The sequence below is a fragment of the Setaria italica genome, chromosome I, assembly GCF_000263155.2.
Source record: "Setaria italica strain Yugu1 chromosome I, Setaria_italica_v2.0, whole genome shotgun sequence".
NCBI lineage: Eukaryota > Viridiplantae > Streptophyta > Magnoliopsida > Poales > Poaceae > Setaria > Setaria italica.
The window spans coordinates 1625579-1647372 of record NC_028450.1 but is presented as its reverse complement, the minus strand read 5'-3'; the positions used below and the strand labels follow the sequence as shown (position 1 = coordinate 1647372).

Below are 21794 nucleotides of genomic sequence, written 5' to 3'. Positions count from 1 at the left end.
TTAGAAGACATACATGCAATTCAATTTGATGCAATATCTTACTTTTTGTGGTAGGTCCTAGACTAGCGTTGAATGAACTTTCCTGCTCAACAACTTTTTGCCTTTTGGGTGTACTTGCGGCACCTTTGCTAGAACCAGGTGGCCTTCCTAGCGGTCCTTTTTTTGGCATTACTCTTTCTACAAGAGTTCATAATAGAGAAAGTTGGACACAACGAAATAGGAAATAAGTATGAATCAAGTAGCATAATAGCATAATGTTTTACCTCTTCTTAGTTCCATTGAGAGGGCACTTTGGTGACATTATCCTATATCCATGACCAAAGCAATTCTTACACTGCACCTGCCACATGCCTTTGGTTCTAGGCTTCTTTCCCTTAGGAATTCTATTCTTCCTTTCTCTCCAAATTGCTCTCTTACTCAAAGGTGGCAACAGTTGAACCCAATATCAACATGTGGCCACTAAGACTTGTTAGGTAATGGTTTAATGACATTTAAATATACTAGCCTAAAATGATATACTGAATAGTAAGGATGCATATAATTGCCCATTGGATTTCTTTCAATGGTTATGAGTGCCAAAGCATGTGGGCATGGTTTCCTTGAGACTTGCCACTCCCTGCAAGAGCATACATGTTTTTCAGATTCACCACATGTCGAATGATCTTGTGCTTTGAAGTGATCTTTGTGACCTCTACGTCATCCTTTCCACCTTCTCTGATATTCAAGTGATCCAATTGTCTACTTAATGCATTCAGTTGGTGAACTACAATGGGTAGCATCACATGATCTTCAGGTTTTTCACCTATTTTCCTCCTTTTTGCATACAACTCCATGAATTAATCTCTAAAAGTGTCTACACAATCAGCTATAGGAAGGTCTTTAATTTCCTTCACCCACTTATCCCAAACCTCTGCAACATTGTTGGTAATATGATCACACTTTATTTCTTCTAAAAATGAGCTCCTCGTCCATTTTAAATTGTGAAGCTCTATCAAAAAAGGATCCACCTTTTAACTTTCTGCATAAATCTTGTCCATTTGGTACTTGTGATATTCAGGCTAGAAAGTCCTAGCTATAGCATACATTCTCCCGTATGCAGGACTTTGAAACATCTTGACAAAATTCTTCATCAAGTGGGAAAAACAATCTCTATTCTTTGCCCAAGGATACACATCCTTCATAGCATTTGCTATAGCGTTGGAAGCATTTGAACTATATAGCTAGGTAAGGTGGATTGCCAGTTGCCTTTTACAGCTACTGCATGAACCAAGTCCAATTGGAGGATCTTCCCTATCATAAATAATTGGATGCTCACCAGGAATAAGATCACCAACTAGCAACTCCGCACCCTCTAGGTCCATATTAGTTCCTTCTCCTTTTTAGATGCAAGTCTTGCTTTCTCTGCTCTCTCATCCTCCATTCTTGGACCAACAAATTCATACATTGCATCTTCATCCATCACAAAGAAAACAACACCTATCTAGTCATTTGCAATTGGAGCTATTTTTATATTGTCCCAATCAATAACATGTGCAATAGCTGGCTCATTGCTTGATACTATTGTTACACTAGCATTAGCATTATCTATGACCATATTGCTCATGACTTCCGTAACAACTGATTTCAAAAGCAATTCTGCAAGTTTATTCTCCACATCAACAAATAAAAACATCTTCTTGTCATTCTATCTATTAGAGAAACAAAATGTCAAAGCCTTATCATCCACCAATCTCCTTTCCCCACCACTGCCCATGTCATATTCAGATATTACAACCTATTGGTTGCTTCCCCAATTCACCTTAGCCGCTATGTCCTTTTCTAACTCCTCCAAAGTATAACATTGAGAGCGAACTACCCATTCATCATATTTACGTGGCACATCAACATAGCTACCATCATCGAGATTCGAGAATGGCTTTGAACTGAGACACCTGAACACACAATCTAAATGTTGCATCCGGATCTGCCCTATCGAATATCTATCCATACATCCTTCTTCCCCAAATCGATCTTGGATAGAATATGAGAGGGATTAATGGACGAATGAGAAGGCTTACCTGGGAGGGACCTCAAATGGGATCATGGAGTCCGTTCATGCGGTTTCGGGCACCCGAATCCGCCGACAGCCAAAACCCTAGCAAGCGGTGGCGCTTCTATTCTAGATAGAGAGAGGGGGTGCATGAAAATGGTAGAGATGGCTCAATCCAATTGGAATAAAAGTTATCCGTTTAGTTGGTCTCGAGAACGAAAAGAAAAAAGAAATTCAGAATTTGAGAAAAGGGGACGAAATTCTCCAAATCAAAATAATTCACGGGTGGAGGGTTATACTCCCTCCATCCTAAATTATAAGTCGTTTTAGCTTTTTATGATTCGTAGATTTTTCTATGCACCTAAATATGTACTCGCCTCCGTTTCAAATTGTAGGTTATTTTGACTTTTATAGGTTCATAGATATTATTATGTACCTAGACATACATTATATCTATATGCGTAATAATATTTATAAACTAAGAAACTAAAATGAATTATAATTTGTAATAATATTTATAAACTAAAAAAATTAAAATGAATTATAATTTGGAAGGGAGGAGTATCATGTTTAGATCCTCTAGTATTTTGAAAGGCTCCTGAGTTGAGGGTTACGACGTGTGACTGTATGAGGCGTGCGGATTAGATGTCAGTGGCAGGTTGAGCTGAGCAATTTAAAGCGGATTACTTTTTAAACCGCGGTGGCGCCGTCCGATCGTTGCCCCTGCCGTCTGATGCCCGCCACGAGCACAGCCAGAGACCGTCCTCCTCACATCCCCATCCCCATCCCCATCCCCATTGACGCCTGCTCCGGCCGCAGCTCCGGCCGCAGCACACCTGTGGTCCCCGGACCGCCCGCCCCAAATTCCCCATACCTCCCGCTTCCATCCCTCAGATAACCCTAGCATTCAGTGGGGCGGCGCGGGACGCGGCGGCGAGCACGTGCGAGGCTGCGACGGCGAGGAGCTGTCCGGCGGGGTTGTGCGCGAGGCGAGACACGCACGGGACGCGGCGGCGGCGTCAGCGTCGGCGTCGGCAGCGAGCACGTGCGAGGCTGCGCACAACTGCATCCTCCTCCCCCCTGGTGGAGCAGGCGAAAGGGATTGAGTTCTCTCTCATGGCCGTCGCGGCAGCCATGGCAGCGGCCTTTCCCCCCTCCGGCTACGCGCCTCCGCTCCCTACTACCACCTTCAACCCTACCCCCGGCACCCACCTCGCCCCATTCACTCTGCATCTCCGCGTCGGCCCACGTCGCGCCGCTGCTGTTACCGCCGCCGCCGCCACCCTCCGCGAGGTCTGCGCCGGCCGCGTCCCGGACCACGTCCTACAGAGGTGAACGCACAACCGCACAGCTTTCCATTATCATGCCATGAAATTGGTCCCTTCCCCTTCTCGGTGGAGGCAGCAACTGAAATTTATTCGTTTCAGGGCTGAGGAGGTTGGGTATGTCGTGCCCACCGAGGTGCAGGAGCAATCCCTGCCGCTTCTGCTGTCCGGCCAGGATTGCATTCTCCATGCGCAGGTGGTCCTCTCCTCGATAGGCTTCTTGCCCAACTGTTTCCTATACCAAATAGTTCATGTTCTGAGATATTCTTGTTATCTCATTTCACGATTGCAAGCTTATTGTAGACAGGCTCCGGGAAGACACTGGCGTATCTCTTGTCTGTCTTCTCCGCCATCGATTTCAGAAGGTCCTCTGTGCAAGCACTTGTTGTCGTCCCCACAAGGGAGCTTGGCATACAGGTGAGTGCTGATTGCTGCTCCTTGCCATGGAATTTGCTTGTCCACTACATTCTATCTGACAGAGTTGCTTCCATAATTGTACTGCTCCAAGGTCACCAAGGTTGCTAGACTGCTTGCAGCCAAGGCCTGCACCGTCATGGCTTTGCTTGATGGTGGCATGCTCAAGAGGCAAAAGAGCTGGGTCAAGGTAATACTCTTCATATTTTTGTGCGTTTGTGTCTATGTCGATGCTTGGTTAGTTAGGACCATTTTATTTCGGATAATAAGGGATATTCAATTGTTAGGTCCCAATCCATCTTTGATATTCGACGTATGCTTTTGTGGCTCTAGTGTTGGTAGTAATAGCATAACATTAAAAGGAAACTCTCTAATACAACCCTCTAATACTGGAATGTAAAGGATCGTTCTATTTAAGTTTTCCTTTTCTCTGCTGTGATGTACTGATGCGGTCATGCTGATAATATTGGTAAATTTCCAGGCAGAGCCCCCTGCAATAATTGTAGCTACCGTGCCAAGCTTGTGTCAAATGGTTGAGAGGCGCGCTTTCTCCCTTCAATCCATGAGAGTGTTAGTTATTGATGAGGTGAGGTCATCACTCCATTTTCTTCAGTCTTCAACCAAATTAAATGCAGAGTTTGCTTCATTCACTGATTAAGTGTCAGTATATTCGCCTAGCGGCTAACCTTGTCTTTATAGGTTGATTTTATTTTTGGATCATCAAAGCAAGTGAGCTCTCTTCGCAAAATATTAACCTCTTATTCAGCAGCCTCCAGTCGTCAAACCATATTCGCAAGCGCATCAATCCCTCAGCACAATCGCTTTCTGCATGACTGCGTGCAGCATAAGTGGACCAAGGTGTTGTATTAACTTTCACTGAACAGAACTTCGGGAAGTTTTTTGTACTTCAAAGAAGGCTAATGTTCTTTTTGTGTATTCTATTTTATCATGGTGCAGAGTGATGTGGTTCATGTTCATGTCAACCCTGTACAGCCCATGCCTTCGCACCTATGTCACAAATATGTGGTGAGCATGTCGAATTCTTTGTGCATTGTTTAATGACTGTGCTTTCAGTTCCTCTTTTAGCTCATGTAAGAAACCTTTCAATCTTCTCCCCCTTACCCACAAAATGTAGGCACTTACCGTAGGCATGCCCACCCACAGGCTCATTGTTGTAAAATATAGTACATTAATATTATTGTCAAGATCTACTTCTTGGTTGGTACTTTCCTGTAGGAACCTACCCACAGCCATGGCACATTTCTTCTAATTTTCAACTAATCCAATGGATAGAAGCAGCCTCTCTGTTCCTTTTTTTTTTCATTCCCACAATTTAGTGCCTACTGGCCAACTAGGTCCACAACTAACCTCCTTGCTCCAGAGATCTGTTTTCAATCTGTCTGAAATGTAGTGACTATAACAACACAATCAATGTGCAGATCTGCACTAAGAAGGAAAGGCTGCATGTTTTACTATCATTGCTTGAGAGGGATGCACCAAAGTCTGCAATCATATTTGTTGCTGAACAGGTAACCGTGCACATGAAGTTCTTTTGATAACATGCCACATGTTGTTTATCAAATTTCTCTAGTATATTGGGATTTTGTCATCTATTGGGTGCTTCCTTAGTAGAGGTGCCAATTGGCCTTGTGATCGCAAGATGGGCCAGCAATATTATCTCAGATGCGAATACAAAGTAGTCATTGGACAAGTAACCGGCTGTATCTGATGATATGGAATGATATAGAACAATGCATGCTGCAGTTATGGGCCATGATGCTGTTCTGCCATGACCCAATTTGACATCTGCACTTTAGCAAACTTGTTTCTTGCCTTTTCACTTGCTAATGGCTGGGCAAGTGCCCAGTTCAAATCTATAATATTTCTGCAAATCAATACCCCAGCTACCATTCATCATTGGAAACACCAACATCTGGCCCTGTGATGGCTTTTAGCATTGTCTGAGGTAGAGGCAGGGTCCACCAAATACAGCGAGACATCCATAATTTCAGTTCCCACGATTGTTGTGCACTAACCGATGCCCAATTCATAGGCTTTTAGATCCCTTAAAAACTAAATCTGTGTACCAGCTTTTAAACCTTTGGCATTTTATAACAATTATAAGTAACAAGTCCGGTTTGTTTACTAACAAAGAAGTATCTATTTTTCACCCAGTCCTAAGCAGTTTTGTTGATGATGAATGAAGTATTGTATCAGCGTCATCTTTGCTTTCTGTTTTTGTAACTGCTGAACCTATTTTCTTAGTCTGAGAGATCAAAGAAGGCTGGAAATCCTCCTTCAACAGCCGTCGTTATTGAATTCCTGAGAAATTCATACAAGGGAAGTCTAGATGTGCTTCTTCTGGAAGAAGATATGAATTTCAATGCTCGAGCTGCCTCATTCTCTGTAAGCGCCCTCTGAGTTCATTTTCTGAAGGGCCCAGCATCTTTGTTGTCCGTACTGGCTGACTATGACATTTGTATCGTCCGCAGGAAGTGATGGGAAGAGGTTTCATGCTAGTTTCAACGGACATAGCAAGCAGAGGGTTTGACCTTCCTCAAACCAGCCACATATACAACTTTGACCTTCCTAAGACCGCGACTGACTATCTGCACCGTGCTGGAAGAACTGGGAGAGAACCATTCTCCAGGTTGGAATGCAGTGTGACAACCTTGATAACAGAGGACGAGCACTTCGTGTTACAGAGATTTCAGAATGAGCTCAAATTCCACTGTGAAGAGCTGCCCCTGGAGTCCATGTTCACGTTTAACTCGTCATAGTTTGTCATAACAAATTTGGTCCTGATTTGTCATTAACATCTCGTGCAGCGTAGTTCACTGGATTGTAAGTAATAGATTATGAAACGACAGCTGGGGGTTGTCTATTGGTCGCATACCCAAAGCACGATTATATTAGACTGAAGCATGTGTGCCAAATCAACAACATAAAGCATGACTATATTAGACCTGAATCATCCATGCCAAATTAACAACAGAAACGAGCGAAACCATATTCCATAAGCGGTATGGATAACAAGTTGGCAGCCATGGTACTCTAGTCTGGTGCCACGGGCGGTTGTTTAGGTTCACACAAACAACTTTCAGAGGGGGCAAATTCCCGAGAACTAGGAAAGTTTGGGTGGCGCCAAGAATAGCGTCAAGAAGCCGACTGAGCTAAGCTGGACGGGGATCAATTGACATGATGGAGCAGGCGGCTGTCAATTTATGGTTGAGGAGGCTGCAGCAACTTGGAATCGCAGGCCACGATCTTCACCTTGCTCAGTGTTTCTGAAATCTCCTCGCTCTTGAAGGTTGCATCTGTTAGAATGAAGGTCCAGACGTTGTCGCAGAACCTGTAGGTGTGCAGATGGCCCTGTACAGCGACAAGGAAAGTCATTACATATATCATCTCATGCCAAAATGAAACGAAGTGCTAAACAGAGGGAATCTGCCAGTCTGAAACCACTTATATATAAGACAATTTAGAAACTCATTTTAATCGATTTTGGAACATTTAAGCCCCAACTTACTGATTGTAGAGTATTAAGCAATCAAACGCAAGCACATACACTGTACTCATATGGCAGGCATGTGCAAAGCCACAAAGGCATACAACCCCTACTCATATGCAGTAAGGCACTTGTCTTTGCAGGGTAATATTTTGAAGTTGAGTGAATAATAGAAAGAGTTCAATATGCGAAGCTATTGGCAAGGACATCGCCTTCAACGAAGAAAGATATCACCTAGGTTCATGCTAGATCATACAAAAAAGTCGTTTTGCCTCAAAAAAAATGTCTCATGGTTTAAAACAAAGAGAATACTAGTTTTCATATTAATGACAGTTACGTGTTACAGTTGGAAGTAAAATATGTTCTATAAGGTTTGCAATGGCTAAGAGGGTGCAAATTAACAAACTGCAAGATAAACCTGCAATATGGCAGGCAGCTACCTAGAATTTTCATGTACACACAGCATTATTAAAACGAAAAAAACTGTGTTAAATTCCATACGTTAAATTGGGTAAGGAAAGTTCAGTTTTGCAGTTATTTACAGCCTCAGTTATAAGTCTACAGAAAGTTCAACCAAATGCCAAATTTGGAAATTAATCAAGTCGAGGTTTGCTTCCACAAGAAAAAAAATTTGTTCATACAAGAACACTGAGCAGTACTATTGGCTTAGATAAATGACAAGCCATAGTAACTTGAACTGTGGACTGCATTACCTGAACTTGTTTTATGACAAAATAGAGGCAGTGTGCACACATGCACAAGATATTATGGCAAGGCTATAATGATGATGTTGGTGATACTATATATGTATAGTAAATATTATTAAGGGGTGTTTGGGAACACCGTGCTAAACTTTAGCACATGTCGTATCGGATGTTTGGATATTAATTAGGAGTATTAAACATAGTCTAATTATAAAACTAATTGTACAGATGGAGTCTAATTCGTGAGACGAATCTATTAAGCCTAATTAGTCCATGATTTGACAATGTGGTGCTACAGTAACCATTTGCTAATGATGGATTAATTAACCTTAATAAATTCATCTCACGAATTAGACTCCATTTGTGCAATTAGTTTTGTAATTACCTCATGTTTAGTCCTTCTAATTAGCATCCGAACATCCGATGTGACCCTGCTAAAGTTTAGCACCTCGTATCCAAACACCCCATAAAGCACGCTTGAACAATTCTTGCAAGCATATATGCTAGTTGACAACTAGGTCATGGTACAATATAGTGCATGTAACAATCACAATCTGAAGGAGAGAATTATTAAATAATAAATGCTAAATTCAGAGCCACAGTTTAACACATATCAGAGCAATGGAAAATAAAAGGGATAACAGTAAAGGAATGCGAGGCCTACATGCAAGTGTATCTGTGTATTTCACACTACAAGTAAACACCAACACACTTGCTTCCATATTTTGAGCAGCATACTAAAATGTAGTCCACATATGGAGTAGGAACAGTTTTTTAGACCCATTATTTTCCTTTATCGGTTCTGAATGGATGAATCTAATAAATTTGCAGTGCATAACATGATTTCTTGCAAAAATAAAACACAAGCAAAGACACATTGTAGTAGCAAGATAATTAGTTAAACAGGAATTTTCACAGGTGTCTACCTTATCTAAGTGCTTATCATAAAGTACAAAACATAAGAAGTCTGAAACTGCACCCCATATGCGTTCTGCTAGTTTATAAAAAGAGATAAGAAAAAAAAACACCTGTTGTTTGGCTAGAACAGTTTTATTTGAAGTGGCTTATAACTAACAGATTTGTATCGTTACAGCTATATTGGCAGGTAACGAAAAGGAATCTCAACATCCCTTCAAAACTCTAGACCTATGATTTCTTTAGCAGTAACAACACCAAACATAGCACCCAAAGGGGGAAGGGAAGGTTGCACTGTTATACTCCCTCCGTTCTCTTTTGATAGGCGTATTTCTAAATCTGAAAAGTTCTCTTTTGATAATCTTATTGCAGTTCAACTATCCATCTGTTTAATGGTTATCTTGGATCTGATGCGTGACTCTTCATTCTTCCAAACTCTTCATTCTTCCAACCAAGATTGGCTACATGGTATCCAGAAGTCTATGCCTTATGAATTGTTTATTTACAAGGACTAGTTAATGACATGATTAAATGGATGATAAGTAAGATGATAGGTAGGATTGTTTTCCTTGGTCATTGTGCCAAGAGGAAATAGTACTATCAAATATAGAATGGAGGGAATATCAATCAACAGGACATATTGAATATCTACCTTGATGTTAACCTTGCTCTTGACCTGACTGTCCAGCGCGTCAGTCATGGACTAAAGACATAGAAGAGAAGGATCAAGACCAACTCAACTAAGCAGCAACTGACAGCAGGACGTGATAATTTCAAGACCATCATTGCCAAACCTTGTCGAACTGCACAAGAACTTGAATGGCGAGCTCGGGGCTGACGGCCCCGCTGGAGACGAGCTCGTCCAGCGTATCGGTGAGGCAGGTGCCGATGGTGGACCTCCGGTACAGCTCGAAGGTGGCCATCCCCTGCAACGCCTCAACATCATCAGAATACGCCGCGGAGAATCGTATTAGAAGTTTTTAGGCTATCAGATTAATGAATGATCACGATTATGTGATTAGGATGGCTATGGGGTGGCACATCCAGGATGAAAATCCCATCTCCTGATCGAACAACACCAGCACGCATTTCACGGGCGCAGACCAAATAACCGAAATCCCCCCACTCAGCTCAACCTCGCAATCGTCCCCCCAAACCACGAACCGCGAGACGCCCCAAGCAAACCCTAACTGAAATTCGGTGGCGCTCACCAGCGGCCGCGCGCGGATCGGAGGCCGGATTAGCAATCCGGCCGTGGCGCCCAGCAAAGGCCGCCTAGAAAACTCAGGAACCGAAACGTGAGAGGTTCTTACCAACGAGGATCGGGACGGGGACGGATCGGACGAGGGCGAAGACGAAGGGCCCCTTGGGATCTGCCTTAACAGCGGCGTCGACGCGGAGCGGGGAGCCTTGTGGGGGAGGGATCGCGCCGACGAGAGGTGGTGAGGGAGGAGAGGGAGCAGGGGAGTTGGAATTCGAAATCTGGATTCTTATATACGAACGGAGGAGAAGTGGTGGAGGGGAATAGGATGCTTATATAGGCTCCGTTCCGCAACAGGGGTCGGGGGGGAGGAGAACTAGAAGCCACGCTTCTCTTCCATCCGGCCGCGATGGCGGTGCCAATTCCCGATTCTACCCCTCCGTTCCTCTATACAGCTGTAGCCCGTACAAGGACAACCGTAGACATCCTAACTTTTTTATTTTATTTTCATAAAAGACAACAAAATTCTTATATTTACCCTTGGTTTACTTATTCGTTATTTTTACCACGGTACTAGTAATATAGATATTTATGAAAATATTTGTTAAAATGTATCATCAACAGTCTTACTCGTCGCGGTAGCAAATGACGGAGCTAACCAAGTGTCATGAAAAAGGATTGACTTTGGTAGCTTAAAAGTATGCAGTCATTGTGAAAATACGATTATTAATCAGGGAAAAGCATACTGAAGGTATATTTTTTGGTTTGATATCATGAATTATTTGGAGGCAAAGCAGCGATCTAATTAAAATTACAAAGGAAAAAGTCATACGATCATTCTTTATCTGAAAAGAAATTAAAGTCCATTTCATCATTTGTTTATACATGCATTTTCTAGCTGCACTGTAAATTGAATCATTAACTATTAATATAAGCCACACTTAAATATGCGACCTTCCTTTTTGTAGTTGATGTGACCTTATTTGGCCACCATCCTTTATAATTCTCTATTTATCTTAAACTTGACAAGTGCAAATTGAATTTATTTGGGACAAAGACACTATATGTTACTGTAGTTGGCAAGGCCAAGACTGAGACAAATAATCTCGAGTCAAACATGATTTTGGTGTTTTGCACGTCAACGGCAAGTGTTCAGAACATATATATCCAGCCTCATAAGTCATAAATATCTTGTTAAATCAAATATGCATTGTGCTCTTTTTGCATGGCAGGGCCAGGTTAGGTGCTTCAGAGTGTACCATACATTTCTTCAACCAGCTTTGAACGTATGGTGCTTGGTGCCTATGTGTAAAGTAACAGAACTGTGTATGTTCTGAAATTGCAAAAGATAGGTGCCAAAAGAAAAGGCAACTTTACCAATTTTCCAACGACTGGTCCAGCAACTTTGGACTCATGCCGTCTGTTACTGCAATCATCTTGGTGTGATGATTATGGACTAATTGCTTTAGATGGGGTGTTTAGATACTAGGTGCTAAACTTTAGCAGTGCCACATCGGAGGTTCGGGTGCTAATTAGGAGGACTAAACATGAGCTAATTATAAAACTAATTGCAGAACCCCTGTGCTAATTCGCGAGATGAATCTATTAAGCCTATATAATCCATCATTAGCAATGGTTACTGTAGCACCACATTGTCAAATCATGGACTAATTAGGCTTAATAGATTCGTCTCGCGAATTAGACTCCATCTGCACAATTAGTTTTATAATTAGTCTATGTTTAATACTCCTAATTAGCATCAAACATCCGATATGACAGGTGCTAAACTTTAGCATGGTGTATCCAAACACCCCCGAACTTGTAACTTGTGTTATTAACGAATCTTTGATTTTTACATGCATTTAACTCTCGTGGGATCTTAGGTTTGAATTATCTGTTACATAGATGGACGTAGAAAACCATAAAACGAACGATGGCGTTGTTTTTCTAATGTTTACGGATCTTTGTAACAAGTTTTTTCAAATACTAAATTTTATTAGTTATTTTTTTCGTTTTCTAACTTTTTACGAGGAACTAATATTCCTTTCAGCTTACCATATTGGCGTTTTATATCTTGGCCCAATCCGCATTGGTGGGCTAGGAATCTGGGACTAAATTCCCGGCCCACCGACGTCGAAGGGCCCGCAGTTGGGCCTGAATATCCTCTTAATCATCTCCAAATAAACGCTGAAGAGAAGATAATTTCACCACTGGCACGTGCCGTGCAATCTTCTTTATTTCCTTTACACATGTAGCCGGAAAAAAAAATGTACCAGAGTTTACGCTCGAACCTTCCTTTATCTTTTTTCCCCCTTCCCTCCTCGCGTTGCAGAATATACTTTAGATCTGCTGGCGAATTTGTCTACGTGATCAAAGGCACCAGAGTAGGAGGAGGAATGAACTTTCCTGAGGAAAAGAAAGAAGGAAATGGGCAGAAGAAGGAAGGAACGTGTACTCCTATCGAGGAGTTACCGCCCCGTAGAAACGCGTTTACCGCGCGGGGCGTTTCAGGCGGTGCAGGGCGGCAGCGGCAGGCTGGTGCTCGTGGCTCAGGGGACAAGGGTCACATGGCATCTGCCTAGGGTGGCCCCCTCACATGCAATTTTGGCTGCGAGCCCATGCGGCCATGCCATGCCATGCCATGCCGCTGTACTGCGCCGCGCCACCTCTCTCCCCTCCCTCTGCGCCGCTGCGGCCGGCCACAGCCCACAGCAACAGTCTCCCACACTCCTCTCCTCTCTTGAGCTCTCGCTCTCTGCTCCCTGCGACTGTGTGTGTGTGTGTGTGTGTGTGTTAGTGCGAGGGGAGTGAGCGAGATATTATTGCGCCCTCCAACCCCATTAACATCACTCACCCTCCCCGCTGCTTCCTTCCTCTGGGAGAGAGAACAGAAATGCTCCACAGCTGCTCCCTCCTCGCTCGTCGCCTTCCCCTGGCTTGTTGAGCGCTCCCGGGCACCAGATCTGAGTTACAGAGACTGTCTCCCGTGCCTTCGGCGTAGCGTTTGGGAGGTGGTGTTTCCAGGATGAGCAAGGAGGATGTGCTCAAGGTGCAGGTGCGTGACCTTGCTTCGCCCCAACTCAACCCACCAAACCAACCAACCATTCTTCTTGTTCTTGCCGCCATTTTCTCCGGCCAGGCAGGCGGAGGGCGGCTTTGCTTGCTTGTGTTTGCAGCATGTGTCCCCCCTTCCCTTCTTTGTCCCCCCGTGTGTTTTTTTCGTTTCTTGGAATCGCTTTTGTTTTGTTTTGCTGTTGCGGTGACGTTTCTGATTCCCAAATTCTTAGACTCTGGTGCTGAGGGTCAACATACACTGTGATGGGTGCGAGAAGAAGGTCAAGAAGACCCTCCACAAGATCGATGGTAAGAAAGAAAAATACTGGTTTCTTTTAACAGCGGATTGCTTGCGTTTTTCTTGTTGGTGCGTATTTTGTTTGTCAGCGCGTGCTCTGCGTTTTCTGACGAGAATGTGTGATGGAATTGGTCTGTGTAGGCGTGTACCAGAGCAGCATCGACGCGGAGCAGGGGAAGGTGACGGTGTCCGGCTTGCTGGATCCGGACACCATCATCCGGAAGCTCAACAAGGCCGGCAAGCCCGCCCAGCTGTGGGGCGCCAAGCCCGGCGCCCCTCAGAACGGCCACCATGGCGGCGGCGGCGGCAAGGGCCAGACCAAGGACGTCGGCGGCAAGGGCCATTCCAAGGACGCCGGCGGCGGCAAGGGCCAGAAGGGCGGAGGGGGCGTTGGCAGCCACAACAAGGGCGGAGGTGGCGGCGGCGGGGGGAAGGATGCGAAGATGATGCTGCCGCAATCCATGCCGCAGCCCACGCCGCAGCAGCTCCAGCAGCTGCAGCATCAGATGCAGATGAAGGGGATGAAGCTCCCGCCGGAGCTGTTGGGCGGCAAGATGCCAGCGTTCGCAGCGGCCGCGCCGCTCAAGGACCCCAAGTCCGTCAAGTTCGCCATCCCCGAGGACAACTTCGACGACGAGGGCAGCGAGTTCGACGACGAATTCGACGACTACGACGACGAGGACGATTACGACGACGACGGCCTAGACGACGACTTCTACGACGACCCCAAGATGATGATGAAGCCCATGGCCATGCCGCCTGGCGCCGGCGGGGGCGACAAGAAGGGTGGTAACGGTGGCGGCGGCGGAAAGAAGGGTGGCGGTGGGAACGAGATCCCCGTGCACATCAAGGGGAACGGCCAGGCCAACCACGGCGGCGGTAAGAACGGGGGCGGTGGTCAGCCGCACAATGCGAAGGGTGGCGCCCCGGGCGGCGGGAACCAGCCGGGCCCGGGGAAGAAGGGCGGCGGCGCCGTCGGTGTCGGTGGGCCGATGGGCGGCATGCTGCCTCAACAGGCCATGATGAGGCCTAACATGATGGGTGGTGCCGGCTTCCCCGGCGCGGGGCAGATGGGCGGCGGACCCATGACCATGAGCATGCCGATGGGCCACCACCCGCACATGGGTATCATGCAGCAGGGTGGCGGTGGCGGTGGTGCCGTACAGGGCATGCCAGCGCCGGGGTTCTACCAGGGAGGCGCCAACGCAGGTGGTGGCGGTGGCATGCCGTCGGGAGCAGAGATGCTGCAGGCCGCCGCGGCGGCCGGGAACCCCATGGCTCAGCAGCAGTACATGTTGATGCAGCAACAGCAGCAGCAGCAACAGCAGCAGCAGCAGCAGCAGCAGCAGCAGCAGCAGATGATGATGATGAATGGCCATGGGCACGGGCCGCACGGCCATGGCCACCACCACCACGGCCACGGCGGCGCCGGTTACTACGGCTACGGCCGCCCACCGATGCATTACCCGATGGCCTACCCAATGCCGCCGCACTCGCACACCGACAATTACAACATCTTCAGCGATGAGAACCCCAACAGCTGCTCAGTGATGTGAGGTGGGGGAAGAGATCCAGGCCTGTTGCTTCATCTTGCTGCTCTGATCAAAGTGAATCAAGTGAAGGAACTGAAGGCGATCGTCGATCAGCATCACCAATTCACCATGGTTGAAACTCCTTGGATGGATGAATTAGTATACATGAGAAATGAGTCCCCAGCTAGAACCTATCCTCCTTTCCCTTTTCTCTTTCTCTTTTGTTCTTATCTTATTTTCCGCCTTTCTTTGGAGAAAAGGAACTTCCTTGAATGCGAAGGTAGGTATAGTAATTATGGATAGTTGTCATAAGAGAGGAGATGATGATGATGATGATTGCCTTTATAGCCACCACTCAATAGGGGCGGTGCTTGTGGCTTCATCCCTTCTTGCTTCATAAGGTGGGCTGATGGTAGATCAATATTGTCAATCTCAGTAACTCAGTGTGCATATATGTTGTGGTTTCCATTCTAACTATATAATGGTCATGGAAGTTCTACAATAATGGTGCTTGGTTTGGTCCTGTGGCGCTGTCACTGAACCTAAAACCTTTTGATGCTGTACATGCTCATTTCTTGATCTGAGCTTGCATTTTTCCGTGCATTTTGCAGCACCAAAGGTGCAGTTCTTTTATTTTGGTACAAGGCCAGCTGCAATTGCTTTCGGTCTGGATATCTACCAATTCAAAATTGTAGATCCATCTGCTCTGTAGTTGCAATCTCAACTCATTTGTGCATTTAAATTCATCCCATATCGTTTTTTCTCCATAAGAACCTGATCAATTCTGTTAGTGACACACTGACAATGTGTGGCCAAATTTGACCTTATGGTGGGCCCTGAATAAATTGTTGTTGAAATTTTCAACAATGTGCTCTTATGAGAGCTTGAAAGTTTGCTCAGGAGGGATATGAAATTCCGTGCTCCCGTTTCCACTGCCCTCACCTGCACCTACATATGCTCAGGAGGCATATTAACTTTTTTTTATATAAATTTATGTTTGCAAAATACAGCTCGCTTTGAACAAAAGGCTTGCTTCCACAGAAGTAAATTCCAGTTGTGCCAAAAAAAAAAGGGATTAAAGCCTTTTCCATTTTATGGCTGTATACCCTTTGTGTGTTTGTCATTGAACTTGTTCCTTCCAGCCAGCCACCTCAACTTATGTTGGGCTCATTGTTTCAGTACTTATGAAATTTATACACCGATCTTGCGAGCAAAATAAAAGATTGTTTGATACGCCCTGCATAATTCAACCAGGACTTCTTTCTGTGCAAACTTTGCTGCCTGATCAAGCCTAACGAACAGGATTTGGCTTTACATTTCTGGGGGGGGGGGGGGGAGACTCTGTTTACATGCTACAGGGATTTCTTTCAATGCAATGGATGAACTTGCTGACGCGCTACCTACCGCATGCAAGAACACGGTCGACGGATGAAGGGGATGAGGAATTGCATTGCTAATTCTCGGGACAGGTTTCGATTTCCCTGGGGAAAGGTCTTTTCGATGTCAGAAACGGTTGAAACCGGCGCACTGAATCGTAATTTCCGGATATTCCTTCGTCGCACCTCAAATTTCCATGAGTTTGACTTGCTATGGACTGCCAAATGAAGAGTTATGTGTATGCTGTCAACAAAATTTTGGTGTCAGGCCAGACAAATTTTGGATTGTCACACCTGCTCCTGCACCTGAGCAGTATACTAACAGTAACAGGTTACCATTTCTTTTGGTGTCTGTCTGAAACGAATGCAGCCTAGTGGAGTTAGAAAAAAGAAGGTACTAACAGTGTGAGAAAACTATTTCATGGTGGGATAAGTTTATTCGCATGGTATTTGTATATTCGGCGGTAGCTGTTGCTGAGTGGCGGATCCGTCTCCTCTGGATTTCGTGGCGCTTTCTTTGCTCCGTACCAGGGCGCCGAATTCTAGGCCTTGTTTAGTTGGGGAATTTGGGAGGTGCCAAATTACTGTTACAGCACTGTAGCACACTGTAGCGTTTCGTTTGTATTTGTGAATTATTGTCCAAATATTGACTAATTAGGCTCAAAAGATTCGTCTCGCAAAGTACAACAAAACTGTGCAATTAGTTTTTAATTTCATCTACATTTAGTACTCCATGCATGTACCGCAAGTTTGATGTGATGGGGAATCTTCTTTTTGCATAGTGTCAAAGTTGGGAGTTGGGAGTAACTAAACAGGGCCCTATTTGCTGGGGACCGGCACTCCGGCAGGCATGAACGAGCAGCAATGATGGTCGCGCTAGGGTTCAGAATTTTTTTTTTTTGAAAAGGAGGGATTCGATTATTTGCGCCATGGATTACCATCATTAAGCACGCCTCCAACTGGGGCTTAAACTACAGAGGTTTGCCATGATGAGGCTTACAGTACCTTGGAACGTTACTCTGTGCTTTCTCTGTTGTTTCCTTTCTACTTTCGTAGGCCCGATCCCGTTTACCAGGGTTCCGGATTCTTCAGTTTTTTAAAGTTTAGTTCTAAGCAACATTTATGTGGTGAAAAGAAACCCCCTTTATGCAATCGCTCGGCTAGTTCAGTGGATCCAGATTTCTGGAACTGGTGTTGAGAGGAGGAGGCCATTCTAATGAGAGACAATTTTGGTAATTGTCATGGTTCTAAACAAAACAAAAACATTGTTTATGTTTCTTGCAAGAAAAGCATCAATCAAACTACATGTTTTGGCAGGGTTTCATCTGATTCAGCTAATGAATTTTAAAACCGTATTGTGCTTGATTATTACCATGTTCTCCAACGGTGCTAGGTTAGTTAGATCTCAGAGTGCCAACATTATCGATGGGAGAAACAAACCATCTCTCGTTGAAGAGCTATGCTAGATCTAAAAACGAGACGATTATCACCACATTTTTAACAACGGTCCTGTTTGGGAAGCTTTTAGAAGCTTTTGCTTCTCCAGGAAGCTCCAAAAGCCAAAAGCTCCCCAAACAGGTTGCTTCTCTAAGCGGTTAAAAGCACCGGTTTTTGGTACTAAAATTGGGAAAGCTTTTTTTTTTGAAACTTTAAATTGGAAAAGCTCCCTCCGCGTCGCTTCCCGAGCTTTTCATCCCCGTGACGGATCTTGCGTCCGCCCCCTCTCCACTTCGTCCTCACGTCGCCTCATCCCGACCTCGCCACTCCATCTGAAGACCGCCGGGCGCCGTCCGTCCTCCGAGCTTGAGATCCGCGGATACCCCTGCTGGACGGCCGCCGCCGAGCTCTCTCCCCTCACGACCGAAGGCAGCTGCCCTGAGCTCCCTTGCCTCTACGGCCGCCGCCGCCCTCGAGTTCCCCTCCTGCTGTCACCGCCCAAGTCTCCCTCCTTCAACAGCTTCCCTCGATGTCCGCCGGCGCCCCGACCTCCCTTTTCGTCGGCATCCGCCGTCACCCCGGCCTCTCTTTCCTCGACGGCGGCTGCTGGTCCGACCTCCCCTCCCTCCATTTTCTCGACTCCCACGCTCTCTGGCTCCCCCTCGTTGCCGCGCCGTCGCCCGGAGCTCGTCTTCCTCAATCCTCACATCGACAGCGGCGAAAAGCAAGGTTGCCAAACAGATCACTTTCGCTTCTCCAGGAAGCGCTTCCTGGGCCACCAAGAAGAGCTTTTCCAGGAAGTAGCTTCTGGAAAAGCTACCGCTACCCCAGACAGGGCCTAAGAGAGAAGCTTATAGATGGAAGCTAGCTTTAGTGCTATTTTTACATGACCTGTACACTCTTATAGCTGATACTATCTCTGTTCTTATACACATGACATTTAACATCTACTATATTATTAGAGAGGTTATCTATTATCAACCTATAAAAGATTAGCTTCACCCTTGGAGACTTCTCCTAGTGGCAAGTGGCAACGCAAGTGGCAACGTAAGCAAAGCGTAGGTCAAAAGAATTGGCTGCCGGCGAACGAGTTCTCCGGGGGCCATGTTTCGAGGGTGAGGGTGCACTGAATCATTGCATCGCAAAAGGACCCGGACCTGCTGTGCTAGCATAGGCTGTGTAGTAGTAGTAGGATAGCAGCTGTCCATGTTGCCGAATGAAATGAAGCACTCAAGCTCCGGTGTGGGCGGTAGGCCAGGAGGATGGTGCAGAGTGCCGCGTCCCAATTATAGCGGCTTTAACCTTTGGGCCCCGATCTCCATCCATCCATCGACCGCAATGATCCCTGCCATGCCCTTGACAGGAATAATGGGTTGGTGCTGCTGGTGTCTCGCGCGGCAGCGGCAGAGAGGACACGAGAGGTGTGCCAAAATAATGCAACCGAGCCTCTTGAACAGAGAGGGTGGTAGACTGGTAGGATGGGGTTTCTTATTAAGTTATTAGTGAAGCTTTGTAGTTTGTTTTCCTTAATAAAGGACTAGTCCATCAATCATGCTCCCGCACGGGCTAATTAAAATATATTGTATTTGAAAATTATTTAGAAATTAAACTTGTAGCTAACAATTAAAATTAGTTACCTACTATTCTCTCATTTTTTTCAATATTTCAACATAATGCTCATATAGATGTGTACTTATCTTTGTTCAATTGTGGTTGATTTTTAATTAGTAATTACTCTATACACTTTTTCATCCACATTTACACTCTTTTCATTTTGTATCGCACCTCCATACATTGTGTTTAGCATAAAAATCAATAATTTTTTCATCACTTCCTCACATACATGTATAAATGGTCTACATGGTGACACTCATCATGCGTATACACATTAACCATGACATAAATATGTAATTTAGAATCATATATTAGTTTAATATTTTTGTATGATGCACATGAAGATAATTAGATTAAGATTTTCGTGTTTACTTTAGGTTATTTTTAATAACGACATACGTGGATAACTTAGACACAAATTTAGAATATCATTTTAAGTTTTGCTTTATAATGATATGCATGAGTAAATTGAATGACAATTATGAGGTTATTTTACATTATTTTTTATATTGGCAAAGCTCGCTAATTTTGACATAGGTTTTGGATTTATTTTAGAATATTTTTATAGTGATAGTGGTAGGTAATCTTTTGGAAATATAATAAACCAATGACTATTATTATCAGAGTTTACTGGATTGATGTTTGATGTTTCTTATTATTGTGAGAATTTCTAGGATTTATCCTTTTTTCTAGTAAGTCTCGTGATAACTAATGCGGAGTCTCCAATGGAAAAAAATAAGACCGCATTTGCTACAAAACTATTACCTTGAGCTACCTCTCATTTGTTAAATATTCGAACACAATACTTATATAGATACATACTTATTATCTTCATCTGATTGTGATAGATTTTAGTTAGTAATTACTCTATAACGTTTTCATCCACATTTGCAATCTTTAATTTTTCACTTTGCATCACTGGTATGCGCTTGAATTTGTTTAATGGACCATAAGCTTGAGCTACAATTTTAACATAGAAATCTATATTCTCAATAGAATACAAATAGTGTATGAAATAGATGATTTAGAATCATATATTGGTGTATGTTTTTTATTAAGGTGATTTGGATTCAAATGTAGGGTTACCTCATGTTATTTTTTATAATAGCATATGTGGGTAATATATATGCAAATTTAAGGGGTTATTTTAAGTTATTATTGGAGTATTAGTGGTGGGAAATTTAGTTGCAAATTTAGGGGTTATTTTAAATATTGTTTATAATAGCGTAAGTGGGTAATTTTAATGAATATTAGGGGGTTACTTTAATTTATTTTATATTATGGCAGGTGGGTAATTTAGATATAGATTTAGGGGGTTGCTTTAGGCTATTTTTATAATGGCATAGGTAGGTAACTTTTTAGAAAACATAATAGATCCAATCCCTATGATGATTTGAGTCTAATTGGCGAGATGTTTTGCTTTTTTGTAAGAATTTCTAGAATTTCTCTCTTTTTATATAGTGTCCACCTAGGATCCTAGGTGGCTTCACCTGGAGGCTCCAAAAGAAGCCTCCAATTAGTAATAGTAAGATTGCTGTGTTTTTTTTCCTCCCAGTATATGAATGAAAGCTTTGGAATAGAGAGTCTTGTACCTTGACATACAAATTTTCTAGAAATTGTGCATACACTCCAACCTCGTGGATTTTTTTTATTTTAGCGGAAAAGTCGTTTTTGTCTTTGAACTATCTACCAAGACTCAGTTTAGTCCCTGAACTACCAAAACAGCCGTTTCAGTCCTCGAACTCTTTTGCACAGCTCAATTTCATCCTTCATCCTACATATTGCGCCACGTTGGCGTTTCAGTCCTCGAACTCTTTTGCATAGCTCAATTTCATCCTTCATCCTACATATTGCGCCACGTTGGTGTGCCATGTCAGCCGGTTCCATGTGTGTTAGGGTCAAGATGAGAGCCCCTTTCTCACTCCCCAATTGAGTTATGGATTGTACTGTAGTAAAAGGACCAATGCATCCTATTTAGTAAATTGTATCGAACAATTCAACCACTTTTTTACACACCGGCAAAAAGAGAATGTATACTTCAGCAAGTAATTCCAAACCAACTTTTTTACAAGTTCAGCAGTAAGAGGAGAATGGTATCTTACAAACCTCGAGCAAATAAGGACGTCAAACATTTATGGATATGTGCAGCATATAGAGGATAGAAAGGGTATTTTAAAACCTTAGCCGACTGGATGCAGACATGGCATTGCCAACATGGCACAACACGTAGGATGAATGACGAAATTGAGCTATTCAAGAGAGTTCGAGAACTGAAATGACTGTCTTGGTAGTTCAGGGACTAAGTTGAGCATTGGTCAATAGTTCGAGGACGAAAACGACTATTCCACCTTTCATTTTGTACTGTGTTTACATGTCTGAGACTAAAT

The 21794-nt window shown here is 44.1% G+C and overlaps 3 protein-coding genes across 3 annotated transcripts; 2 read left to right on the top strand and 1 right to left on the bottom strand.

Annotated features, from left to right (window-relative positions):
* The first annotated feature begins 2775 nt into the window (after positions 1-2775).
* LOC101781508 (DEAD-box ATP-dependent RNA helicase 58, chloroplastic) lies at positions 2776-6728 on the top strand. Its single transcript, XM_004951261.4, has 10 exons — positions 2776-3360; positions 3457-3550; positions 3658-3771; positions 3863-3958; positions 4250-4354; positions 4468-4626; positions 4726-4794; positions 5208-5297; positions 6034-6174; positions 6261-6728. Exons 1-10 carry the CDS (start codon positions 3146-3148, stop codon positions 6546-6548), a joined length of 1371 nt encoding a protein of 456 aa, XP_004951318.1. The 5' UTR covers positions 2776-3145; the 3' UTR covers positions 6549-6728.
* Positions 6729-6780: 52 nt separating this feature from the next.
* On the bottom strand, positions 6781-10392 carry LOC101780710 (transcription initiation factor IIA subunit 2). The gene is made up of 4 exons (XM_004951259.3): positions 10209-10392; positions 9690-9821; positions 9548-9598; positions 6781-7140 (listed from the first exon to the last, which is right to left on the bottom strand). The coding sequence occupies exons 2-4, from the start codon at positions 9816-9818 to the stop codon at positions 6991-6993; spliced, it is 330 nt and encodes a 109-aa protein (XP_004951316.1). The 5' UTR covers positions 9819-9821; positions 10209-10392; the 3' UTR covers positions 6781-6990.
* Positions 10393-12798: 2406 nt separating this feature from the next.
* On the top strand, positions 12799-15485 carry LOC101781111 (heavy metal-associated isoprenylated plant protein 32). Its single transcript, XM_004951260.3, has 3 exons — positions 12799-13151; positions 13384-13459; positions 13590-15485. The coding sequence occupies exons 1-3, from the start codon at positions 13122-13124 to the stop codon at positions 15002-15004; spliced, it is 1521 nt and encodes a 506-aa protein (XP_004951317.1). The 5' UTR covers positions 12799-13121; the 3' UTR covers positions 15005-15485.
* Positions 15486-21794: the final 6309 nt, after the last annotated feature.